The sequence below is a fragment of the Panthera tigris genome, chromosome B1 (genome assembly GCF_018350195.1).
Source record: "Panthera tigris isolate Pti1 chromosome B1, P.tigris_Pti1_mat1.1, whole genome shotgun sequence".
Classification (NCBI taxonomy): domain Eukaryota; kingdom Metazoa; phylum Chordata; class Mammalia; order Carnivora; family Felidae; genus Panthera; species Panthera tigris.
In genome coordinates this window covers 54,181,536-54,205,184 of record NC_056663.1, presented here as the reverse complement: position 1 = coordinate 54,205,184, position 23,649 = coordinate 54,181,536, and the positions used below count along the sequence as shown (strand labels likewise).

The window sequence follows — 23,649 nt, the reverse complement described above, 5'->3', positions numbered from 1 at the left end:
TTGACAAATGACATCAGATATAAGTTCTAATAACATTCTGTTCCTATGTATGTAAATCTTAGATTTAATACATTTTGCTATCTCAAATGGCTTAAAGGACTTATTGAGACAAGTCTAAAACATGACAAATGAGGAAACTTTTAAAAATGGAAAGTCAAGTGATGAATTTATATTATAAAAATAAGTGCCTGTTTTGCTTGTTACTAGCAACAAAACAATAAATACTCTTTTCAAAGTTCAAAGGAAAGACAAACTGGTATTGGTTTTCATCCAAGTCAGATCCAACTTTTATGAAGACAGTAAAAAGCTCAGATCAGAATCAAATAAATTTCAGAACTCAGTTTGAGAGAAAAGGAAAGGCTTTAGTTAAAATCTTTACAATAAAATAATTATGATTATAAATCTCTTTCATTAAATATGTACACATTACATGGTATTTTTAAAAAGAATGAAAACGAATAGTTTTTCAAGCAAATCTAGTGCACAAATATACCATCCCTTGGAGTATAATGTCAGTTTAACATTCTTAAACAGCTGTGTCAGACAATGGCTCTGCTTTGTGCAAAACATGATAAGCAAAATTAAGAAAAATTCTGCAAAATCCTTTAGCTCCCCAAGGAAATTACTAAAAAAGAAAAGAGTAAAAGGAAAAAAAAAGGTATACACTCAAGCTTGATTGTATACAGAGGCCAGGATGACCAGCACTAATGTAACCCCCATAACTGCTAAATAAGTCCTTGGGTAACTTTAGTTTGAAGTTAATAGTGGAAGTCCTAGCCATTGTGCTTTTACGCAGCCACGTGGCCAATAAGGTAGATGTTGTCATAAAGATGCCCTACAAAATCTTCACTAATGTTTTGAGCAGCACGACGGGTATTTCGAATAAATTCTCTTTTTGACATCTTATTCTTCACGTGAGGGCTAGTGAGGTCAATGGAAAGTAGAATCAAAGAGTAGCACAGTACATAGACAGCATCTGGAATTAAAAAGAAACACCTCAAATTATTAGCTGCTTTGGAAAATGTGGTCCCCAAGGCACCCTATAATGCAAAACTTGTCACCATTTAAAGAAATCAAGATTAGAATGTAAATTTCTAGGGAAAAAGATTGCTAAACCTGAGCAGCAGGAGACAATAACAAAATGACTTTATATGCCCAAGGCAGTATTTGATGCTTCCTATCAAAAAAGTAACAAGCCTCAAGATACTTGCTAGTATTATTTGCTACAAGTACTTGCTACTACTATAGTGTTTTTATTACAGAATCCTGAAATCTTAAGAAAGCTAAGTTAAATAGTACGCCTTGTAAAAGGATTTTCACCAAATTTCATGATGGGTGAATGTTTTGTAATCGCCACTTAATAAGCATGATAAAGTCGTTGATATGAAGAGATAAGTAAAGCTCAGTCAAATGAAAAAATATGCAGGATACTTGGCCTATACTGCACACACACACAGACATATACTCAGACACAGATGATAAAGATTCGTTATATTAAAATTAAATTTTAGTAGAAAAGTTCTAGGTGTTACCTATGTAACATGTGAACTATGAAAAGCTTTAAAAATGATTTCTCAAGTTTTTAGTTAAATTAATAATAATATGCAATGCTCAGGCCAGAATCATTTTAAAGAATTTATACCTAAGTCTCATTTTCTTTCTAAAACTGTATGTTTAGGGGCGCCTGGGTGGCTCAGTCAGGTAAGCATCCGACTCTTGGTCTCGGCTCAGGTCATGATCTCATAGTTCGTGAGTTCAAGCCTGCTTCGGGCTCCGCGTTGACAAATGAGGAGTCTGCATGAGATTCTCTCTCTCTCCCTCTCTCTCTGCCTCTCCCCTGCTTGCTTGCTCTCTCTCTCTCAAAATAAATAAATAAACTTAAAAAAATAAAATGATATGTTTACTACATATGAAGGACAGTTATAACAAACTATTCCTCTAAGCTCACATAAATGTAGTGTTCTGTGTATTTAGTGATTGCTACAAGTACTAAGAGAAGTTATTTATAATTACTCAAACTATCTTTCCCCACGGTGAGAAAAAATGTCTCATATACTACTATTTTTACCTGGAGGCAGGAAGGGAGATGGAAGGAATTCACTATATTTATTCTTACCAGGACTAAGGCCAAGTTCTCGCATTAAATCGGGGTTGCAAGCACAGAATCTATGTGAGAACTTTGTTATGAGAGTTTCAAGATACTCCCCACGCTCTTCGGGGGCATGGATATGACGAAAAAATTCTCTCAGTGCATTGGGCAAGAATTGATTTCTAAAATTATGCAATGTTACAAGGTCATCCAAGACATCTCTCCTAGTGGAAAAAGAAAAAGATACAGCTTTAATTACCATCTCTCTACTAAGAAAATGATAAGCACTCATAAATCATCATCTGTTTGGATGAAAATACTTTGTTACTGATTATGAGATCAGCTAATCCTACAAAGTAATACATAATCCTTAAAATTAAAAAATCCGATTATGATTACTTAAGACACTAATTTTAAAATCTTTTGTGAATGGGTTATTATAAAGCAACTGAAACTAGAAATTCTAATTATACAATGAAGAAAAAATAAATTTAGCAACATTAGAAGGGACAGCTTCTTTTCAAGCATCTTCTTGACTAAATCCAAATAAGAACAAAATTCTTTATGCTTTTAACTATGAAAATGATTAAGAGTTTTCACTTTCCATACCAGTCCAGACCACCAGAGGTGACAACTATTTATGTGGACTTAAAAATGTCAACATGTACTATATATTTTTCTAGTATTTGCTTTTCCTAGTTCATATGGTATATTGTGAACAGCTTTCTATATCTTTCTGTATCTTTACACACAGATCTAAAGCATTCTTTTTAATGGCTCCACAGTACCCTTCTTTCTACTTATGAACACTTAGATTATTTACAACTATATAAATGCTTGTGTAAGTATATGTGTGTACATATATAATTATAAGTATTTTTTATCAATGGCATTCTAATAGTCACACTTTGGTATAATATGCTTCAACTCTTGTTGAACTCAATCATGATTGTATGATTATCATCTTTAATTTCTATCAATTGTTTATGGTAGGGGTAAGCAAATTATAGCTAGTGGTCCAAATAGGGCCCACTACCTGTTTTGTAAACAAAATTTTATTAGAACAAAGCCATGTTCGTCAGGCTCCATGCTGACAGCTCAGAGCCTGGAACCTGCTTTGGATTCTGTGTCTCCCTCTCTCTCTGCCCCTTTCCCACTCGTGCTCGCTCGCTCTCTCTCTCAAAAATAAATAAAAAAACATTAAAAAAAAAAGCCATCGGTTCACATACTGTTTGTCTGCTTTTAGGCTGCAATGGTAGTTATAAATAGCTGCGAGAGAAATTTCTCAACTAGATGACTGCTATGCGGTATAGTTTTTAAAGAAAAGCTTAACTCATCAAAAACATTACTTAGCTAATTCTAAAGAAGACTTAATTTTTTTTTTTTTTTACCTTTCATCAAGATAGATTCTCAGTTTTTTCCAATTTAGTGTTCTTGTACAGAAGATAAACTTTGCTATTTCCTTTGGTGAATCATCTAGGATACCCTTGGACATAAAGTAGTTCACTCCCTATGGCAGAAAGACAAGTTTACATAAATAAAGTCGGTCTTTATTTATAAATTTTAACAATCAGGCGATAGCAGAACAATAGCCATAAATTCTTTCCAGCATTAATAGACTTTTTATAGCTTTAACATGCAAAATACAAGCTAGAACTTGAACTGAAAAACTATTACTTGTGGTTGATAGTTTACATGCAATGAAAAGTAGGAAATTCAAAGTTAAGACTTCCAAAGAAATCCTAATTCAATTTTCTGGCTCATGTCAGTTAAAACTAACTTTACGGAAATATGGTGTAAATGGTGGGGGCAAGGGGAAACTACGCTATAGACTTTAAGCCTTTTAACAAACACTTCCACTGCCTAACAGAAAACATGATTTCTTAAAGACATGCTCTAATACACTATTCAAGGGAATAACTTGAGATAAGATTCTACAAACCGAAAACCAAAAATTAAAAAAAAAAAATACATTATTCAACTTAAAGTAGGCACAATTCCAGGTGGGTTTAGGGTCTGTACACATAGTTTGGCTTTAAGCATTGCTACATTCTACAAGAATTTAGCTTCAATACATAGTGAGGCAAAATACAATAAAACAAAACAGTTTCAATGGTTTTTCATAGGATTTATCTTTGAATTTCCTTTTCCCTGCATGCAAAGTTTTCCAGAGAAGCATTATCCACAGTCTGTACCTATTTTAGATTTAAATCAACAACAACAAAACATCAACAAAAAAATAGAACACTGAAGCCAATGTTCTCTCATGTATGTGGAGGTCACATTCAAATAAATACCTTATGTGGATTTGAATGTGCAGTTATTGAAATAAAAGGCAGGTGTGTTTATTTCAACTCGTAGTTATCCAGATACATGCGTTCCCATGAATACTTATGTCTGGATAATAGCACACTGTGTGCAGTTAATTAGTAGAGAAAATGATGTATTATATACACACAACATACTGTTTTCACACATAAATTCCTTCAGCATTTCTTCCCTTTTACAAACACTTACATATAGTACTCAGAAATATTGCACCCATTAAGAATTCAAAAAGTTGAAGGAATTTTTATAAAAGACTCTTCAAAATAAAAAGTCTCATAAAATTTTTATATTAAAAAAATTAAAAAGCAATTTGATACCATGAGGTAATGCTTTTGAAAGGTTATAATTATCTGTAAGTTGTAATTCAAACAAAAGATTTTTTAATATAAAACTAAGTTTATGAGCCATCAGGATAATATCCTAATGGCAATGTTATCAGTTTCTCATGTGAATTTTAATAGTAAAAGGCAGTGCTAAAGCACCGATTTAAAGAAATGTATATAAAAGCAGAATCTAACATGAGATGTTCGTGTCAACTCAATTGTAAGCCACACTTCAGACTGCATCCTAGATACACGGCTAGGAAATGTAACATGGTCAAGATGGAAAGCCCAAGAATTTGGAATGAAGCTCTCGGCAGTTATCTGAGGGGCAGGAACTAAAGAAATATTAATGCTTGTTCCATCCTTTCCTCCATTAGTTTGAATAATCGAGAGTTGACTGTATGTTTTAAATGATCTATTTAGCAAAAGTTTCCAGGTTTGATTTCTTTCCAAAATTCCTCCACTTAGAAGAATAGCAATTTTTCAGAAGTATTACCAGTGCTTAATTTTAATCTAAGTGATTCAAAGAGGAATGCCAACTAAATATTATGTAATAGGTTCTTTATTTATACCTACTTGTAAGCCAATATTTAGGACATGTAAAACTAGTTCTTTTTAAAATGATACAAAATATTAAAAAACACTGCATGATCCATTAAATAGTACATAATTCTCTAATTATATGATATGTGCATTTTAACATCAGTTAATGCTTCTTAGTTATAAATGAACATTGGTATTTACCTCATGTGAGATCCTAAAAATATGCTGTTGACAATTTCCTTTTTTAAGGAACACATGTTTTAAGAATGTTGAAGTCTCCAAAATCAACCATATACAGAGGAGTAGGCATGAACTCAGTCAGTTTTAAACCGAAGCCTGAAAACTAGGGACACAACCTGAAATAAGCCAACTCTGTTGGTTTTATGAGGAGAGGAGGCATCAGTTTTCAAGCCTGGGATTCCTCTGGAAAGGAAGATTACTTTAGAAGGCTATCAGACTGAAGGGTCAAGGGATGTGAAATGGGAAAAGGCATGAGACAGATTATAATTTTCTTCAATAAGCAAGCTAGCAACCATTCGAATTCCTATCTTATTATGTAAGCATGGAACCACAAAAGAAAACATAGTATGAGACCTGTTGAATAACTGTACATTTGTTTAATAAGTGGTATAACTATTTTTTTTTTTAATTTTCAATATAGTTTTAGAAGAATGGTACAGAGAGTTCCCTTCAGACCACATAGCATGTTAGTTACTTTTCAGGACTAGAGCTCTCAGCAGGGTGAGCTATGTATGTGGTGTCTCACAAAGCAAATCATGAACATTAATGTTAGTTTATATTAACATAGTTTCCAGAAAAAAAAAAAAGAAGTCTGTAGCTCACTACTGTCTACATAATTCACTATAAAAGTGTCTGATTCTGGATGTCACATTTTATGGGCCATATTGATAAACTAGAACTTATCTGGATAAAGGAAATCAAGACCTGATAAGATTGTTGAACGGTCTAGAAGTCCTGTTAGATAATGAAGAGTTGAGGCATCTAGGGATATTAGGCCTAAAAAAGATACTTAGGAAAGAAGTTTAAGATTAAGACACCTGAAAGGCTTTATCATAAGGAAAAAAGATAGACCCTGTAATTTCAGTGAAGATCTTAAGCTGATGAAAGTTATAGAACGTCTTCCCAGAATAATGCACCCACACACATTTTAAAACATTTTGTTTTAAAAGAGAGAAAGTGTGTTTGCGTGAAAGAGAAAAAGGGACAGGGACAGAGAGAGAGGAAGACAGAGGATCAGAAGCAGTTTCTGAGCTGTCAGCACAGAGCCCTATGTGGGGCTTGAACTCACAAACTGTGAGATCATGACCTGAGCCAAAGTCAAATGCGTAACCCACTGAGCCACTCAGAAGCCCATATATGTATGTACGTACGTATATATATATATATATATACACATATATACGTACGTACATACATACATATATGTATTTATGCCTGAAGCCCATCTAAGAACTTCAGGTTAGAAATCCTATTTTAGATGATGTAGGAGTATGGTTACTAAATGTCAGTAATAAGGAGGCAGGCTTGTGCCATGTAAGGAAGATCGTGCTTCTGAGCTATAGCTGTTCAAGGCTAATATTTTGTCATTTGGTTAATTTAATTTTTGTTGCTGTATAACTCAAAGATAAATCATGACGGAGTCAGTCCTTTCATGAACTGGCTCCATAGCATAAAGGGAAGTTTCTGTCATCTGGAAGAAAACTATTGACCAAAATGGATTTTATTTAATGAATGGTATTAAAGGAAAGTTACAGTGGGATGCCTGGATGGCTCAGTCGGTTAAGCCTCTGACTTCAGCTCAGGTCATGATCTCGTAGTTTGTGGGTTCAAGCCCTGCGTCAGGTTCTGTGCTAACAGCTCAGAGCCTGGAGCCTGCTTCAGATTCTGTGTCTCCCCTTCTCTCTGCCCCTCCCATGATCATGCTCTGTCTCTGTCTGTCTCTCAATAATAAATAAACGTTAAAAAAAATTTTTAAAGGAAAGTTACAGGGGGATAAATAAAATTCTTATTATGAAGATAGATTGCATATAGACATTAGGATTCATATTTCTCCAGAAAATCATAAACATAAATAATATTCATATTACAAATCCTAAATTCCTTCGTAATGTGATTTCTTTTAAAGTATCCATTTAACTTTAAATTTAAATATAAAGATGAATACCCAGAGACTAGTTTGTAAAACTGACATATGTATGTCTGTGTGTATGTGTATATATTCATATAGATAGCTATGCATCTTCTTTAAAAGCATTTCTGAAACACTGAATCAAAACAAACCTATTAAAATTACATCTTCATTTACATCTACATCTTCATTTACAATGTATTAAGCAAATGGTAAATATGCAAGGTATTCAGTGACAGACACTGAAAAGTATGAAAGTTTTGCATTAAGCAAATTTAAAGTTTATCTGGGGAGATGAGACAGGTACACAAATAACCACACTAGCCATGTGTGACAAATCAATGACACAAGACAGTCAACTAAGGCCTAAATGAACTGGTATGAAAAATAAGCATTTCAGTAGTTCAATTAAACAAAAAATCACTGTAGGAAAGGGTATTTGAATCATGTTTCCTGGAATATCTACTCTGAAGGAATGGTAGGGGTTTACATAGCCCAGAATGAGAAGAACACTGGAGAGGAATATTTTAGTCGATATTCTATCATATGAGCCAAAGCATTAGAAGGTTAAAAAAAAAAAATCAGACTATTTTCAATTTTTTTTTTAACGTTTTTATTTATTTTTGAGACAGAGCATGAACAGGGGAGGGTCAGCGAGAGGGAGACACAGAATCTGAAACAGGCTCCAGGCTCTGAGCTGTCAGCACAGAGCCTGACGTGGGGCTTGAACTCACAGACCGCAAGATCATGACCTGAGCCGAAGTCGGCTGCTTAACCAACTGAGCCATCCAGGTGCCCCAAAATCAGACTATTTTCAAAAAAACAGGCGAACTATCTTGGACTTCAGAGCAAGTCTGGAATCAGACTATAGGAGAAATGGGGCTGAGTTTTAGGGTATAAAGTGTATTTTCTACCCTATATGTAACTGGAAGCCTCTGAAGACTTTAACATTATGAAGCAATGGCCTGCAATATAAATTTGACAGTAATATAAATAAGTAATAAAATGGAAATTAGACAGTAGGCTACTACAATTGTCCAGGCTTAAACATGTGGAAAAAGCAACAGAAATGCAAAGGAAATATTCTATTCTAAAATCATATGTATATATATACATATATATATACACATATATATACACACATATATATGTGTGTATATATACACACACATATATGCATATATATACACATATATATACAAAATCCATGTGCTATATATATAAAAATGAGAAGTGAGAGCACATGGAACCATGCGCCAATGAATAATGAAAAGTGAAAGATAAAGGTAACTGATGTTTCTGGCTTAGATGAAAAGGGAAATGCCTGACAGGGGTAAAAAAACAAAACAAAAAACTCCACAGTTTATAGACGGTGCTGAATTAAAGGAAAGAGTAATGAGTGTGGACTTTGAAATGTTGAATTTCAGGTGATGATAGGTACAACTAGAAAGGCAGAGGAAGCAGTTGGCAATGTAATAAGATAATGAAAAAAGTGAGTGAGGGTTGAAGGTACAGATTAAGGATCCTGAATAAGAAGAATCGGTAAAGGAGTAGGTAATGAATAACGCAGGGATACAATAATGTCCCGGGGGTAAAAGTCTTTGAAATGTAAAGAAAAGGGTATACAGTGCAATTCCAAAGTACAGAAAGAGAAAGAGCCTAGTTGTTCCAAGAGAGACCAAATCATCGCCCTGCCATTTCATGATCTTGTGAACATAATTTACGCAAACTTTTGGAACCTCGGTTTCCTAATCAGTAAAAATCTTATTTAAGTGGCTATTGTGAAGATTTGAAAGTGTCTGGCATAAAACAAGGCTGGTTTCCTTTTTCTTTTAGGGAGCTCAAAGAGATGAACACGTGGAAAGAGGGTAATGGATTTGGTGACAGGGAGAAAAGAAAGAGAAAGTAGTACCTTTCAAGGTCTCTTTCCTCAGAGTAATGGGGGCTCAAGTCTAAGAAGAAAGCTAAGGAATGAGCTCAAGGTAATGAAACTGATAGCCCACTCACCTGAAAAATTTATTAGTATAAAGATGGGAAAAATAAACGGCAACGTTAAAGGTCAATAAGGGAGACACGGTTTTTCAAGAAAATCTTGACCCATGCACGTCGAAGAAGAAAGAAAGAAAGAGAACCAGCAGAGTGAGTAAAAGATTGACGTAAGGAGCAGGAGGAGATAATGGGAGTAGCAAGGTAGAGAAAAGGGGAGCAGGGGAAAGGACTGAAAAAAGTTACAACTCGCCATGCTGGCCGAGGTCTAAACACTCCCCACTGGAGGAAAGAAGAATCCCTGCAGAGGAGGACCGGCCTGAGGGATAGAGCGGAGGTAACACAGCTGCGGAGTACACACAACATGCTCCAGAGACACTTCCTGAAGCGCCAGGCCCTGGACATCGTACGGTGTCTTCTTCATAAAACCATTACTCTCAGCAGCAGGAAACATAACAGCTTTCCTAACATGCAGAAGAAGAAAGAGACCTAGACAAAATGCCAAGATGGAGGAATTTATCCCAAAAGAAAGAACAAGAAATGGTCACAGCCAGGGATCTAATTGAAATAGATCCAAGTAACATGCCTCATCCAGGATTTAAAGTAACAGTCATAAGATTGTTAGCTGGCCTTGAGAAAAGCACAGAAGACATCAGGGAGTCCCTTACCACAGTGATAAAAGAGCTTAAAACCAGGCCGAAGTAAAAAATACGGTAACCGAAATTCGAAACCAACGGGAGGCAAAGACCATAAAGATGGAAAAAGCAAAGGAACAAAAAAGTGAGACAGAAGATAGAATAATAGGAAATAACGAAGCTGATCAGAAGAAGGAAAGAAAAATCTTGGACCAAAAGCAGACACAGGGAGTTGATAATGCTTTCTGAGCCTGGAGGACAGGGCAGTAGTAACGGTTAGGAGACAGGTTACGTTAAGAAAGTGATAAAGGCAAAAAGCAGAGTGCATATTGGTTTTCTTCTTCGGGTGGACGAACCATCTAGAAAGAGTTGGAAAAGAGAGCTGAATTGGATCTCCCAGTGAAGTGCTGAAGATGTCTATCTACAATGGTCCAGGCACAACAGGGAATAAACAAAAGGAGCACCAGGCGGCAGCCAGAACCCAGGTGACATGAATGTCAATTCATGTTACGTTTTCTTTAATAGAACGCATGTTTACAGTAATCCAAGAGAGAACAATTAAGAAATTTTGTAAAGTAGACAGCACAGAATATGTCACTAAAAATGGTTATACAAATGACAGCCCCAAGATTTACACAGTCAAATTAGAGTAGTGAGCTGTTTTGATGTAATTTGTTTAGGAGGCAAACAAACAATTCAAGAAATCATGAATAGACAGCTTACGCCAATATTAAGAAGGAATTCAAAATGAGGAAAACGATGTGTTGGGGCTTAGTCACCTATGTAATTTATCTATGTTACGACTGTAAGAATGGCTCTTTTCACAGAATTCATTTTAAGATACCTTTACTTTGTTTCATTTCTTCTATTACATCGATACCCACGTTTTCTCTCCCCTTTTAATAAAGCCTTACTTATCGATTAAAGTCATTATCCATGGTGTACTTCAAAAGCCAAATCTACCATACTTATGTTCAGGGTCAGAAATCATACATTTAGGAACAGAGTGAATTCTAAAACACTAGGTATGCAAAGCCAAATGCAAAAGAATCAACTCTTGTTACACACCTAAAACTGACTTAAAAAATTATAAAGTCTTAATTTAAAAAACCAAACACTGACTACTGGTACCGACAGTACTGGCTATTTGCATAGACGCTTGGCAGAAACATCGTGTAGCAGCCTGTATCAATAAAAACAATCGTGTTGGGGCGCCTGGGTGGCTCAGTCGGTTGAGCGCCGACTTCGGCTCAGGTCACGATCTCGCGGTCTGTGAGTTCGAGCCCCGCATCGGGCCCCTGTGCTGACAGCTCAGAGCCTGGAGCCTGTTTCAGATTCTGTCTCCCTGTCTCTGACCCTCCCCCATTCATGCTCTGTCTCTCTCTGTCTCAAAAATAAATAAACGTTAAAAAAAAAAAAATTAAAAAAAAAAACAATCGTGTATATAGCAAAATTGTGACAAAGGGGTACCCTTGTATCCTTCAGAACAGCCTAATAAAGAAATTTAGAAAAAAGATGGGTTCTAGCTAATTTTGCTCAAATTTGCCTTTGCTCAAATTTGCCATGGCTACTACTTTTCAGGCAATAAATCTGCCCTTACAGCATAATATAATGTTAATATAATTATATAATGGAAAGCAAAACGGACACTGCATTTAATTTTTTTAGAGGACTTTATTAGAGGACTTTTAAAATACTGATCCTTAAATTTTAACGATAAATTTTTATAAGACAGAAGAGTTCAATCTAGATTTCTACTTTTTCTTTCAGTAAGAATTGACATAATAATATTCATATATGCATTTTAACCTCAGTGAAATGAGCAATTGAAATGTCATCGTTTTGCATTAAAAGTAATGTAAAAATTGAGATACAGAAACTATTATGGATGGTTATTTTCTGGATAGTAAAAATAATTAGTTCAGAGGGGCAGCCCTCCATAGGTCACATGGAGTACCCCACTGTCTTGCTAGAAAACAGCAACAATGGTTCAGACGACTGCTCTGATATTATTTCTTCTTTTTTTACAGTACTTTCAGGATCACTGAAGCAAAATATAAGACCTACTAATTTTTGTTCAATCAGCAGTTCTCACTCTCCATATTTAATCAGAGAATATGTATTCACTTTATAATTAAGGGGGAAAAAACCCACATAGAACTTGAACAGGTGAGATTCATTTGGGCATATATACTGTTCAAGTAATAAATCAACACGGTGCTTTTTAGCTGCAGCAAAATAAATGCAGAAGATTACCTAATGAGCACATTTTAAGACTAGGTATCAATGTTTTTATTGTGTCATTTCACTTCATTTTACCCACTAACTTTTGCAGTGTTTTCTTCTGGAAGTATCCACACCACTCTCCTCTGTTGTAACACGGACTTACCACATGTACTTTAGAAATGTAATGTTATTTCATTTATTCATTAAAATTTAGTCTATTTATACATATTATAATCATTATTCCTAATCTAGTTACTAGATTCAAAGACTAAAGTAAAAACTAGGCTCAAGTTGTTAAAGTTGTCCTATATGAAAAGATTATAAGAGTAGTAAATGAAGTTTACCTCTTACTGAGGTGCCTGTAAGTAGGCTATTCACAGAAAGCCTCTGTGTGACTTAGCTATAAATAAGAGGAAAGGAGGTAATGACAACTGGGAAAGAAATGTGAAGATAATGTTGATGTCAGTTTGAAATCTGAACTGCAGATTTGTCTTATCTCTTCCCTAGGAAAAACAGAGCACACATTGTCCATGCTTATGTGGAGGAAGTGATAGGCGTGAAGAGAAAATGCTGATATATTGCAGCCAATTCCTTACTGAAATTGCTCAGAATAAAAGATTCTAGAGAATAGTGAAGAATCATACTATTCATTTTTTTAAGTATGGAATATGGAATGAAATTGGATTGGATTTCAGCTTCCTGGAACAAATTTATGGAGGACTTTTCCATACATCGAAGTGCACAATGTTGATGAACTGCTAAGAATAGTCATATATATATACCCTAAATTATTTGCAGCCAAAAGATGTCAAAAGGAAATCTTACATAAAGGAGGGGCAGTTCAAAGAAAATCAAAAGAAAAACGGAAAATACTTCTAATGGAGTCCAGGGAAAACGGAGGAGAAATGTAAGACAGATCGTTGCGCTTCTTTTTCACAGGAGAGAAAGCAATGACATCAGACAAAATAACATAAATGTCATTATCTAGGTTTTAAATAACAATTAAAAGTTCCTATTAATTAATTCTAATACACTCAAACAGAAAAAGAATCACACTGAGTTCTAGTAGTCTCCAAAAGTATCACTCTCATGACAGGGATAAGTAAATAAGGTGAAGAACATGAAGGTAATTCTTAAATGATAAGTAAGTACTAATAGCTAATATTATTGACAAGTTGCTGGTAGCTGACGTAAGCTTCAGCTTTTGGGAAAAGCCCCTTCTTTCACGAAACTGTTTGTAAATCAGAAAAAGAAAGCATTCTAGTCAAAATCTGGAAATAAAACTCTATTAGATTAAGGTACAATCAATAACAACTCAAACTAATGAGAAAGTGATCCATTTGAATACTAACGTTGGCTAATTTAAATCCCCACTTTATAAAAACTACATGTAAATATTGCATTCGCAGTAATATATGTGTGTATATGTATATATTTAAATGACAAACTCCACTTTGGTAAATAAGAAGCACTTTTCTCATATTACCTAGATTCTCACATGTACATTTATAAATATATTTTGACGGCTCTGAAACAATTTTGAAATACACATTAAGAAAAACCTCGTATCTTAAGAGTAGACAAGCAGAGAAGCAAGCTGGAATTTAAATGGTACTTTTATTGCCAGCACATGTGTGTACTTACTCACGTAAGTAAAGTATCTATTCATCACGATATTCAGCCACGACACATGTTTTAATTTAAACATAATATTGGACACCTAATTATTGTTTAAAATGTCCTAAAAAAACCATTACACTAAGTATCACCACTGGCACAAAGGTTACTGTATATGCAAAAGATTGTTCATCCCATACTAGGAAATGATATTAAAGGCAAATGGTATTACCATTTAAAGCTAGGAGATGTTGGTGTGACCAATACATACATTATGAAGGGCCATTACTCAGGTGTCAAATATCTATCTACTAGAATCCAAAAGTTCCAAGAGAGGAAGAACCTCACAGTTTACAGCAGTACTTGGCTCCTGACAGTGTAAGTTGTTATGGTTGTACCTCTAGTATAAATGAAACCTACATTTTGGGAAGCACTTAGAGGCAGTATTTAACATTTATTATTTCATTTAATATTCACAGTAACACCATGACATATGTAATATTATTGTCCCCATTTTATGTACGGGGAAACTGGAGTGCAGACATTAAATAATTTGCCAAGGTCAAAGTCATATAATTAGTAACTAGAGAGATACTTAATAAGTATTTTTAAAATGAATGAATCTGTACAAGGCCTCTAGCTGGCTTTCAAGAGAAGCTATAAACTTTTAAGGATTACATAATTAAACTGAAGTTAAAAAAGAAAAGAAGATAACCACCACAAAAACCTATGAGTTGGATCAAAACTCCAGTATACTTTGAAATGCCTCACGTTGTAAACTCTCAAAAGTCAGAGTCACCAGTACAAATAATAAAAAGCAACAGTCATTATGATTCTATATTTACCTGCTAACAAATGGCCACAAGGGGTTACAATGATCTTATCACTTTTATAATAAAAGCATCTTCAAAAATTTTATGACATGAAAATGTTATATAACATTAGGAATAAATGTATACTATAGTTTTGGTTCAAACTTTTGCATTTAATGTAGTGTTTCTTTTATACTCCAATATTTCAAAGGATGCTCTACAACTGAGGATATATTGTTTTTTAGGTTTCAGATAAAGAATTCATACTGTAGAGTGACATTGGTGTTAGCAATTGCTAAATTCAGATAAGACGTGTAGGAGAGACAACTACTTTGGACATTAAGATTGAGAACTTAGATCTAGAAAGTGTTGTCAAATTTCACTGAAACTGTGGACACATCAAATAACAAAGAACATGGAGGTTATTGAGGTTGTCAGGACATGGTAAGGAAGTAAGAGGTAAACAGATTTATCTTTGAAATGTTCTTAAAATATTAACACAATATTGTAAACTTTCCAGATATATTTATCTAAATTGGCAACAAAAGTAAAATTCAAACAAAGAACAATTTTTGCTCATTTTAGCTTTGCACATTTTAAAATTTAAGAGTTTGTAGTATGGGTGCTGTGGTACTAAAATATTCTAACTTTATTCTTTCTTCTGGTTTAAAGGTCCTAGATCAATACATTTTCCACTAATTTTTGTTTACTTTTCCCTTAGATAATTCACACTAAATGAAATAACAATATCCCCTGTGATAACTATAGAAAACAAAAGCAAAATGCATCAGGTGGTTTGCCTGATGAATAAACTATAGGATACTCTAGGTCTGAATCTCTCTTTCAATTACATTAAGACAAAAGGGGCTGGGAAATTTATTTCCCTATGAAGCTTCTAAAAGGTTTACCCTGAGTCCATGTAATTCTATGGAGTGATTCTATAGCAGGTACTCCAAGGACTCCTGAAGACAAAGGAATGGGAGGGTAGCCAAGATATGTTATGGTCAGGGCAGGGTATTGACCTGAATGACATAGGATAACGTTACCTTCTTAAATATAACACATGATTGATCAGATTAAAAACAGATATATTGATACGTACCTATACACATGCCACGTTGCCCGCAAAAAAGTAAATGGCTTCCAGTTCAGTACAACCTGACTAGTCATAATTATCTAGCCAGAGGATAATATTTAGTGTCTGTGAGGCATAGTTTTTCACTTTGACTCTAATGCTAATCAAGGGGAAGGGGTTTTGCCAATCAGCATGAATATTTTAGCTGTTTTGGGTAAATCATTCCAATAGAGGAGAAAGCTTTCTAAGCTATATTCAGTGAGGGATGCCTCTCAGTGTCAACTAGCTCCTTTGCTCTGACTAAATTCTCATCAGCAAAACGGGGATAAAATTAATTTGCTAATGAAAATTAGTATTGTTTATTTTTATAAAAATAATTTGTTCAGGATTACATATAAAACTCTTAATGGGTCTGGGCGATGATGGCGGTGATGACGATGCAGTGGAATCCTTTGGACTGCAAGCAACAGGAGTCCCAATTCAAAACCGTAAAGGATTTGTTGCCTTGTGTAACAAACAAATTGTAAAGTATTTTGGCTCCACAGTTGTTAGCCTCATGGACCCAATTCTTTCTTCCTAATGTGCTACTAGCACTGTTATTAATAGCCCTCATGGCTGCAAGATGGCTGCTTCTGTTCCCGTCATTATATGCTCATATATTAGTGCCAGAAGTATACACACGGACAGGTATGTACACATACACATAGATACTCCACAGTACTACTTTTTTTTTTTTTTGTCTCTTTTTGAAACTTAAAATTTTCTCTGCACATATTTCCTCCAATTTACAGGCCAGAACTGAATTGCATGGATGCCATGAGAGCCAAGGGAAATAAAATTAACATGATGGTTTTGGAATCATCTGTATTCAACTTCTGAGGCTGAAAATGGATCAATCCTTTCAGCTGGCTCAAATTCTTTACCTAGCGAGTAGTCTAAGTGATGTGATTTCAACCTTCCCCATATAGGGTTAGTGTGATTTTTTTAAAAATTACTTTTACAATAGGATATAGCAGTAGTAAAAGGAATTTGAAGACATCTCCTGAGTTCCACTTATATCCTTCTGTTTTCCCCACTTTGTGGGGGAAACTATTTCCCACTGATAATTAGGCTTAATTACTTCAACCACAGAATAATTACTGATCCTCATTTTTTGGGGGGAAGGGTATCTTCTTTGCTCAGTGGTAGGAGGACCTAAAGTGGCAAGAAGGTCGTCTCAGCAACCGATTTGAATTGTTGTGCCTCTTATCAATACTCTTCCTTTGGGTAAGACTTCTAAACCAGTAGAGCCCAGAAATAATAGAGGCAGAATAACAAATTTTACAAGTGGCTCACTAGTAAAACTAATGTTGCGGGTGCTTGGAGACCTAGCCCAAAGCAATCTCAGTCTTTTCCTTGTCTTTAGAATTTTAGCCACGGTTGCTCAGTCATGATTAACTCCAAGCCAATCATGCAATCCCTTCTATTCTGTTCCTAACTGGTCTAGGAATGTTCCCGTGATTCAGTATGTCCATTAGGAATCAACAGAAGTACACTGAAGGCACCTGAAAGGATAGTTTTCTTCCTAATAAGCGTAAGGAATTTGAAGAGAATTTCTTTGTGCTCTTTGTGGTGAGGATACTTTCATATGAGCATGTAATGTTTTGAGTGGTGGTGGACAACTTTTTATCAAAAGAAGGCAAAAGTAAACACACCTTGAGAGTCCATGATATGGTCAGTGTATCATGGAAATAACTGTGGGATAACTGCTCATATCATATATGAATATTTGAATTCAATATGTCTATCAGGTTTGTTGTCCTGCCCTTATTTTCCAAAGTAACATTTTCTTTAACATATTAGATGACAACCAAAATCCAGAACATAGATAAATCTCTCAATCTTTCAAGACACAACTCTCAGTTTTAAGGTTGTTTTTTTTTTTATAATACTATCATACAAAACAGAACAGATATAGATTCATAGACTTTCAAAAAGAGAAAGGATTACAAGTAAAATAGGTACCAGATTAACTGTCAGTGAACAAGAGGGCATTTCAATTATTCAAGCTAGGTGTCTATCCAGTTAGAAACACATATTTATTTACACATAGTAAGATTACCGATAATCTATACTAGCATGTACAGAATGAGTCCCCTCAAATGTTATTTTATCAAAAAACCAAACAACAAAAAACTCCAAAAGCCACTATTTCAGATAAATTTGAATAATACTGTATACAATAACTTCCTCTTTCATATTCAAACTGTATATAAATATAATAAAGGCTCTGAAAAGTTATTCTTTAAATAAGCCAGCTAGTCATAACATGTCATTTATTAGATTGGGGAACTCTTTTGATTATCTATTATCCTGTGGAACAATTATTCCAAAGAATACATTTGGGAAATGCTTATCTGTACATTCTGATGACACCAATTTCTGATAGGGTTTTCTATCCTTAGGAATAAAAATAATTTTCATCATTGTTGCTATGCTATGAAGTAATGGTAATGAGCATTTTGTTGCTGTATATTAGAGCAAAAACTAAGATTTAATATCTGAGTACAAACTTCTGAGTTCCTTTATATAATGGAGAACTACAATTTCCTGTTTATATTTTAGCTGGACAAACAACAAAAAGAATCATTATCTTTAAAATAAACTGCTTATGCATTTCCCTCTAAAATGTGTACACAGGTCAAATTTAAAATATTTCTTCTCATAATAGACTCTATCTACCCCACATCACGAATAACTATGCATAAAATTGTATGCTTGTGGGCCATCCTTTATGAACACAAAGAAAATGTGCTTGTATAGTTACAAAAAAGACTACTTTTCCCTGACCCCAATGAGAATATAAAAGACTTTTTAAAAACATGCTTACACAAGCAAAAATAAAACCTATAATATCTTGAAATTAAATCATGTTTGCTAAGTCAAGAAAATGTTTCATACTAAATGGAGCTCAAGGAATATAGCTAATTGGGGGATAAGAAAAAATTACTTTATTATAATACTGCTAGCAGAATAAAATCAACACACGTAACTTGTACATGCAGGGGGAAAACAGCCTAACATAATGGATGGTTTTCAGCACATTCCTTTACTAGAATGTGGTCACCTGCCACAAAGTACACAAGCTCATGCACAAGATCAAGACTTTACATACAGCTGAGATCACAATGTCATGCAGATAACAGCAGCGTGCTAGATAATCGTACCACAAACTGTGCAGATGTTCTCCCCCACCCCATGAGCCACTGCCAGCAGTTGCTGTGGAGTTTGGTTACCCATATCCGTGACATGAACGATGTCCTTTGGAGAATCTTGTTCCCTGTGGCTGTAAGTATTCTTATTTTTATAATATTTTAATGATGCTTGCTATCAAAATGATAAGTACAGAACTAGAAATTATGGAAAAGTAGAGTTTTTATAACACTGAATAATTACACACATCATATCTCAGGTACTAACAATAAACAACACATACTTAAACATATCATCAAAACTAATTTACTTCTCAGGCTTAAATGAACCCAAAATAACACATTTCATGACAGTGCTCCAATGAGGGCAGAAAAAAACATCCAGAAAGTACTTTCTGATTTCTAGCACTCAAAAAACTTGGCAAGAGTCATTCTAAGACCTGGCTAAAAGTATGACTCATACAGATAATTCTATATAAAAATATCTATTAGGATAACTCTTTGAATTACATGATTCCAATTCTGAAGGCTTGACTCAGATAAACAACCAAGTTGATATTGTGTATATTAGTCAATGAAATAAAGATTATAGTCATTAAAATACTTTCCCTCATTTCTCTGTATCTACAAGTATATTTCAATGTCCTTCTTTGTCTATTTACAACCTGGGTGCATTCTGATAAAGATGGGATTCTATTTTGCTATCAGGCAACACATGCTAAGTTACTGATGTTCATAAAAGCATAGAATCAGAATTCTGGAACCATGAGTCACTCTGAAAGGTTCAGCTCTATGCCTCCTGGCACTATGTGCCCCTTTCAGAATAGTGAATTCAATACTTCTGGAATGCTCCAGGATATCAGGCAAGGGAATGAAGAAAAAGAAAATACAGCCAACTCTCAATAATAATGGAAGGTAGGATGGATAAGTAAAATCTGAAGATCTAAAATCTTATTTTACCTAATAACTTCAATCCCCTCTCTTAGTAAACATTCGACTTAAAAATTTTTTTTTTAAGTTTTGTGAGATAAAAAGAGGTCTTTTAATTTTACCCTATTTTCTCTGCCCACCCCTCCAAACACAGTAGAGGAGGTGTAACAAGAACTCTGTAGTCTGATATATGTAGCTGCAAAGATGGAAACATATTTTGACATCTAGCTTTTCCAATTTAGATATTTAAAACTATCGATATCATAGTCTATTATATGAGGGCCTATCTATGGTTTAATCTTTGCATAAAAATGATGGTTTATAATTTGTTTTAAAAATTGATACTCCTTTAGCAAGGCATGACTACTTACCATAATCAACATCAGCAGTTACATCCAACTTTTCTGACTTTGTAAATCTAAAACTCAGTACTTACCAAGTTATATTTCCCTTAGAATGTAACATTTGCAAGTGATATGAATTGGAGATGACAGTTTTACTCATTATCAGCATAATTCATGACAGGAACCAGAATGCCTTGATAAATTGGACATAAAGGGTTGGCGCTGGTGTTAGCTGCCTTTCGTCATCCTTATGTACTATTCTGCCTCAGTTCTCCAGAAATCATCATTCGATTAAACTTAAGAGATTAATGCAAAATGTGTATCTTATTATAAAGTTCGTCATAAGAACTATTTTAGTTAGCTACAAGTAATGTCTAATTTGAACAAACAGGAATAATGAAGTCTCTGAAACTATGACATTCTTCAAACATGTCAGTATAGAAGAATCTCTCGTACACAGTAGCTATGCCATAGAGCACAATCAAAAAGTGACAGGCTCACTATTGCTATACATTTAGATGGAAGAGAACTTGGATTTGACCAAAAATAAAGTAAAAACATGTATTTTATGATAAAATGCATCAGAACAAAATTGCAATTAAGGGCCAAGTTACAAAACCTAAATTTATGATAGTTTAGTTTATCCATTCATTTGCCTTCTAAATTAAGAGTCCTCTATTCACTGAAAAGTCGAAACAAACAGTAGTGAGAACAAATTTCTTAATTTAAATATTTATATCAGGCTTTATAATACATATGTTTTGTTATATTTGTGGTGCTAAGACATAACTGATAATGTATGCATGGTGTTATATTTTTTACTTGTGTACAAGAAAAATTTAAGAAATCGCTTGTAATAAGTGAAAATCAATTTAATATTAAAAATGTTGGGGCGCCTGGGTGGCTTGGTCGGTTAAGCGTCCGACTTCGGCTCAGGTCATGATCTCACAGTCCGTGGGTTCGAGCCCCGCGTCGGGCTCTGTGCTGACAGCTCAGAGCCTGGAGCCTGTTTCGGATTCTGTGTCTCCCTCTCTCTCTGCCCCTCCCCTGTTCATGCTCTGTCTCTCTCTGTCTCAAAAGTAAATAAACGTTAAAAAAAAAAAAAAAAATTAAAAAAAAAAATGTCATTTGCATTGGGGCACCTGGGTGGCTTGGTCGGTTGAGCATCCCATTCTTGATTTTGACTCAGGTCATGATCTCACGGTTTGGTTCATGAGATTGAGTTCTATGTCGGGCTCTGCACTTACAGCGCGGAGCCTGCTTGGTATTCTCTATCCCCTCCTCTCTCAGCCCCTCCCCTGCTCTCTTTCTCTCTCTCAAAATAAACTTTAAAAACATGTCATTTGTATTATGATAAGCACATTTATAAAATCAGTATTTTTGTCCAATATTAAAATATTGTGCATGGGGGAGAAACATTTTTCTAATTCTAACATAGCAAAAGTTAAGATATTTTTAAAAATATTTTGCTGCGGGGCACCTGGGCAGCTCAGTTGGTTAAGCGTCTGACTCGGATTCAGGTCAGGTCATGTTATCATGGTGTCATGGGTTCGAGTCCTGTGTCAGGCTCTGCACTGGCAGCATGACACCTGCTTGGGATTCTCTCTCATTTCCTCTCTCTCTCGCCCTCCTCCACTTGTGCTGTCTCTGCTTCTCTCAAAATAAATAAACTTAAAAAAAATTTTTTTAAAGTGTATAAAAAGTATTTGGCTACATGATTTAAATAGTTCTTAATACCCCTACAAGAGATGAAAAAAAGTTGGTTTTTGAAAATTTAAATTAATATCACTGCCAGTTATTTTATTCCACAGAAAATAAGTCACCTAGAAGCAGTAGTTCTGAGTGCTGTGTAATTTCCATTATATTTCTTTTTTTTTTTTTTAATGTTTATTTATTTTGAGAGAAAGAGGGAGAGTGCCAACATGGGGAGAGGCATAGAGAGATGGAGAGAGAGAGAACCCCAAGCAGGCTTTGCACTGTCAGTACAGAGCCCAACGCGGGGCTCGATCTCACAACTGTTGAGATGATGACCTGAGCCGAAATCAAGAGTCGGATGCTTAACCAACTGAGCGGCCGAGGAGCCCCTCCATTATATTTCTAAGAATAAGTCTAATAGACATTTAAACATTTCTGAGAAAAAAAAAATTTCCGAGAATTTGAAATTTTCTAGAATGATAGCAAAATGAAAGTAGGGGAAAAAATCAGTGAAAGCACTGTTTTCACATTTTGATCATTCTAATATATTACAATAAGAGGTAATTAAATAGTTTCAAACATTCAACGACCTGTTACTTTACTTGCAAGTTTATTATATTATATTGCAGCAAAGCTGAGACAAGGTGGTAATCAAGTTCAACTATTATAAATATTCAAGTTCTCCACTTACCTCCTCTGGGTTGGCATTAAAGGTGAGGCTGCCTTCATCCAACTGCATATACAATTTTCTGAAAGAAAATCCTAGAGGTGGGTTCTTATTATATATGGAACAGTGACCCCATGTGGATTTACACAACCTATAAGATGAAATCAGATGAGAAAACATTACTATGCAAGTTAAATATGTATATACACGCTATAAAAGTAACATACAATAAAATTGTAATTTATAGCTCTAATGTTGAAAATGTTAACTTCTGTACTTGTTTGTTTGCCTATAGAGTATGATTGACAAATGCCTTCAATGTGGCGATTCTGATAAAGATTCTGAGTTATAAAGATTAATATTCATGAGTTTTATCTGAAGTTAAATATAACCTATTGCTAATAATAGCAATGACAGATATTTATTTATAACATTTACAGAGTGCTTAGTAGATGCCAGGCACTATTTAAAACATTGAAATAGTATTAACTTGCTTAATCTTTACAACAATGCTATGATGTTAGTTTTAAAGGTAAAGAAACACAGACACAGTAAGAGATTAAAAAGTTGATTTGAATCCAAGGAGTTTTACTCCAGAGTTAGCAATCTTAATCAAAACAACTAAACAGGATTAAGTTGCTATGTCTCCGTTACAAAGTAAAATTGTGTGGGGGTAAAGATTGCTAGGTAGGGAGAGAACCTTTTTTTTTTTTTTTTTTTTAATACATATAGTGATAGCAGGCAAACTAAACATAGAAATTATAATGCTATAGCTTCAGAACAGACATAGTTGTGTGTGTCATTAAGCTTAGCTGCTTAAGATCCCGCTTCAAAATACTATTTCTTTACTATCACAATAACACGATTGTTTAAAAATTCTATGAAACCTAAAATGCAAATAGTTCATATCAAAACACACTATTTTTGAGGACTGGGATAGTTGTGTCCAACTCTGTGCAAAGATTAGCTACTGGTTATTTTAAAGCTAAAGTTTTATATAATTACAATGCCCAGACATTCTGGATATATGCCATAGATC

General features: G+C 34.6%; 1 protein-coding gene across 1 annotated transcript in view; it reads right to left on the bottom strand.

The window, feature by feature from the left end:
• Nucleotides 1-402: 402 nt before the first annotated feature.
• Nucleotides 403-23,649, bottom strand: part of FBXO8 (F-box protein 8) — a 44,829-nt gene continuing 21,582 nt past the window's right edge. Inside the window, exons 3-6 of the mRNA XM_015544268.2 lie at nucleotides 22,635-22,761; nucleotides 3,481-3,599; nucleotides 2,117-2,313; nucleotides 403-976 (exon numbers count right to left, since the gene is read on the bottom strand). Coding sequence (XP_015399754.1) covers nucleotides 789-976; nucleotides 2,117-2,313; nucleotides 3,481-3,599; nucleotides 22,635-22,761 — 631 coding nt within the window. The 3' untranslated portion in view covers nucleotides 403-788. The remainder of the gene's footprint in view (nucleotides 977-2,116; nucleotides 2,314-3,480; nucleotides 3,600-22,634; nucleotides 22,762-23,649) is intronic.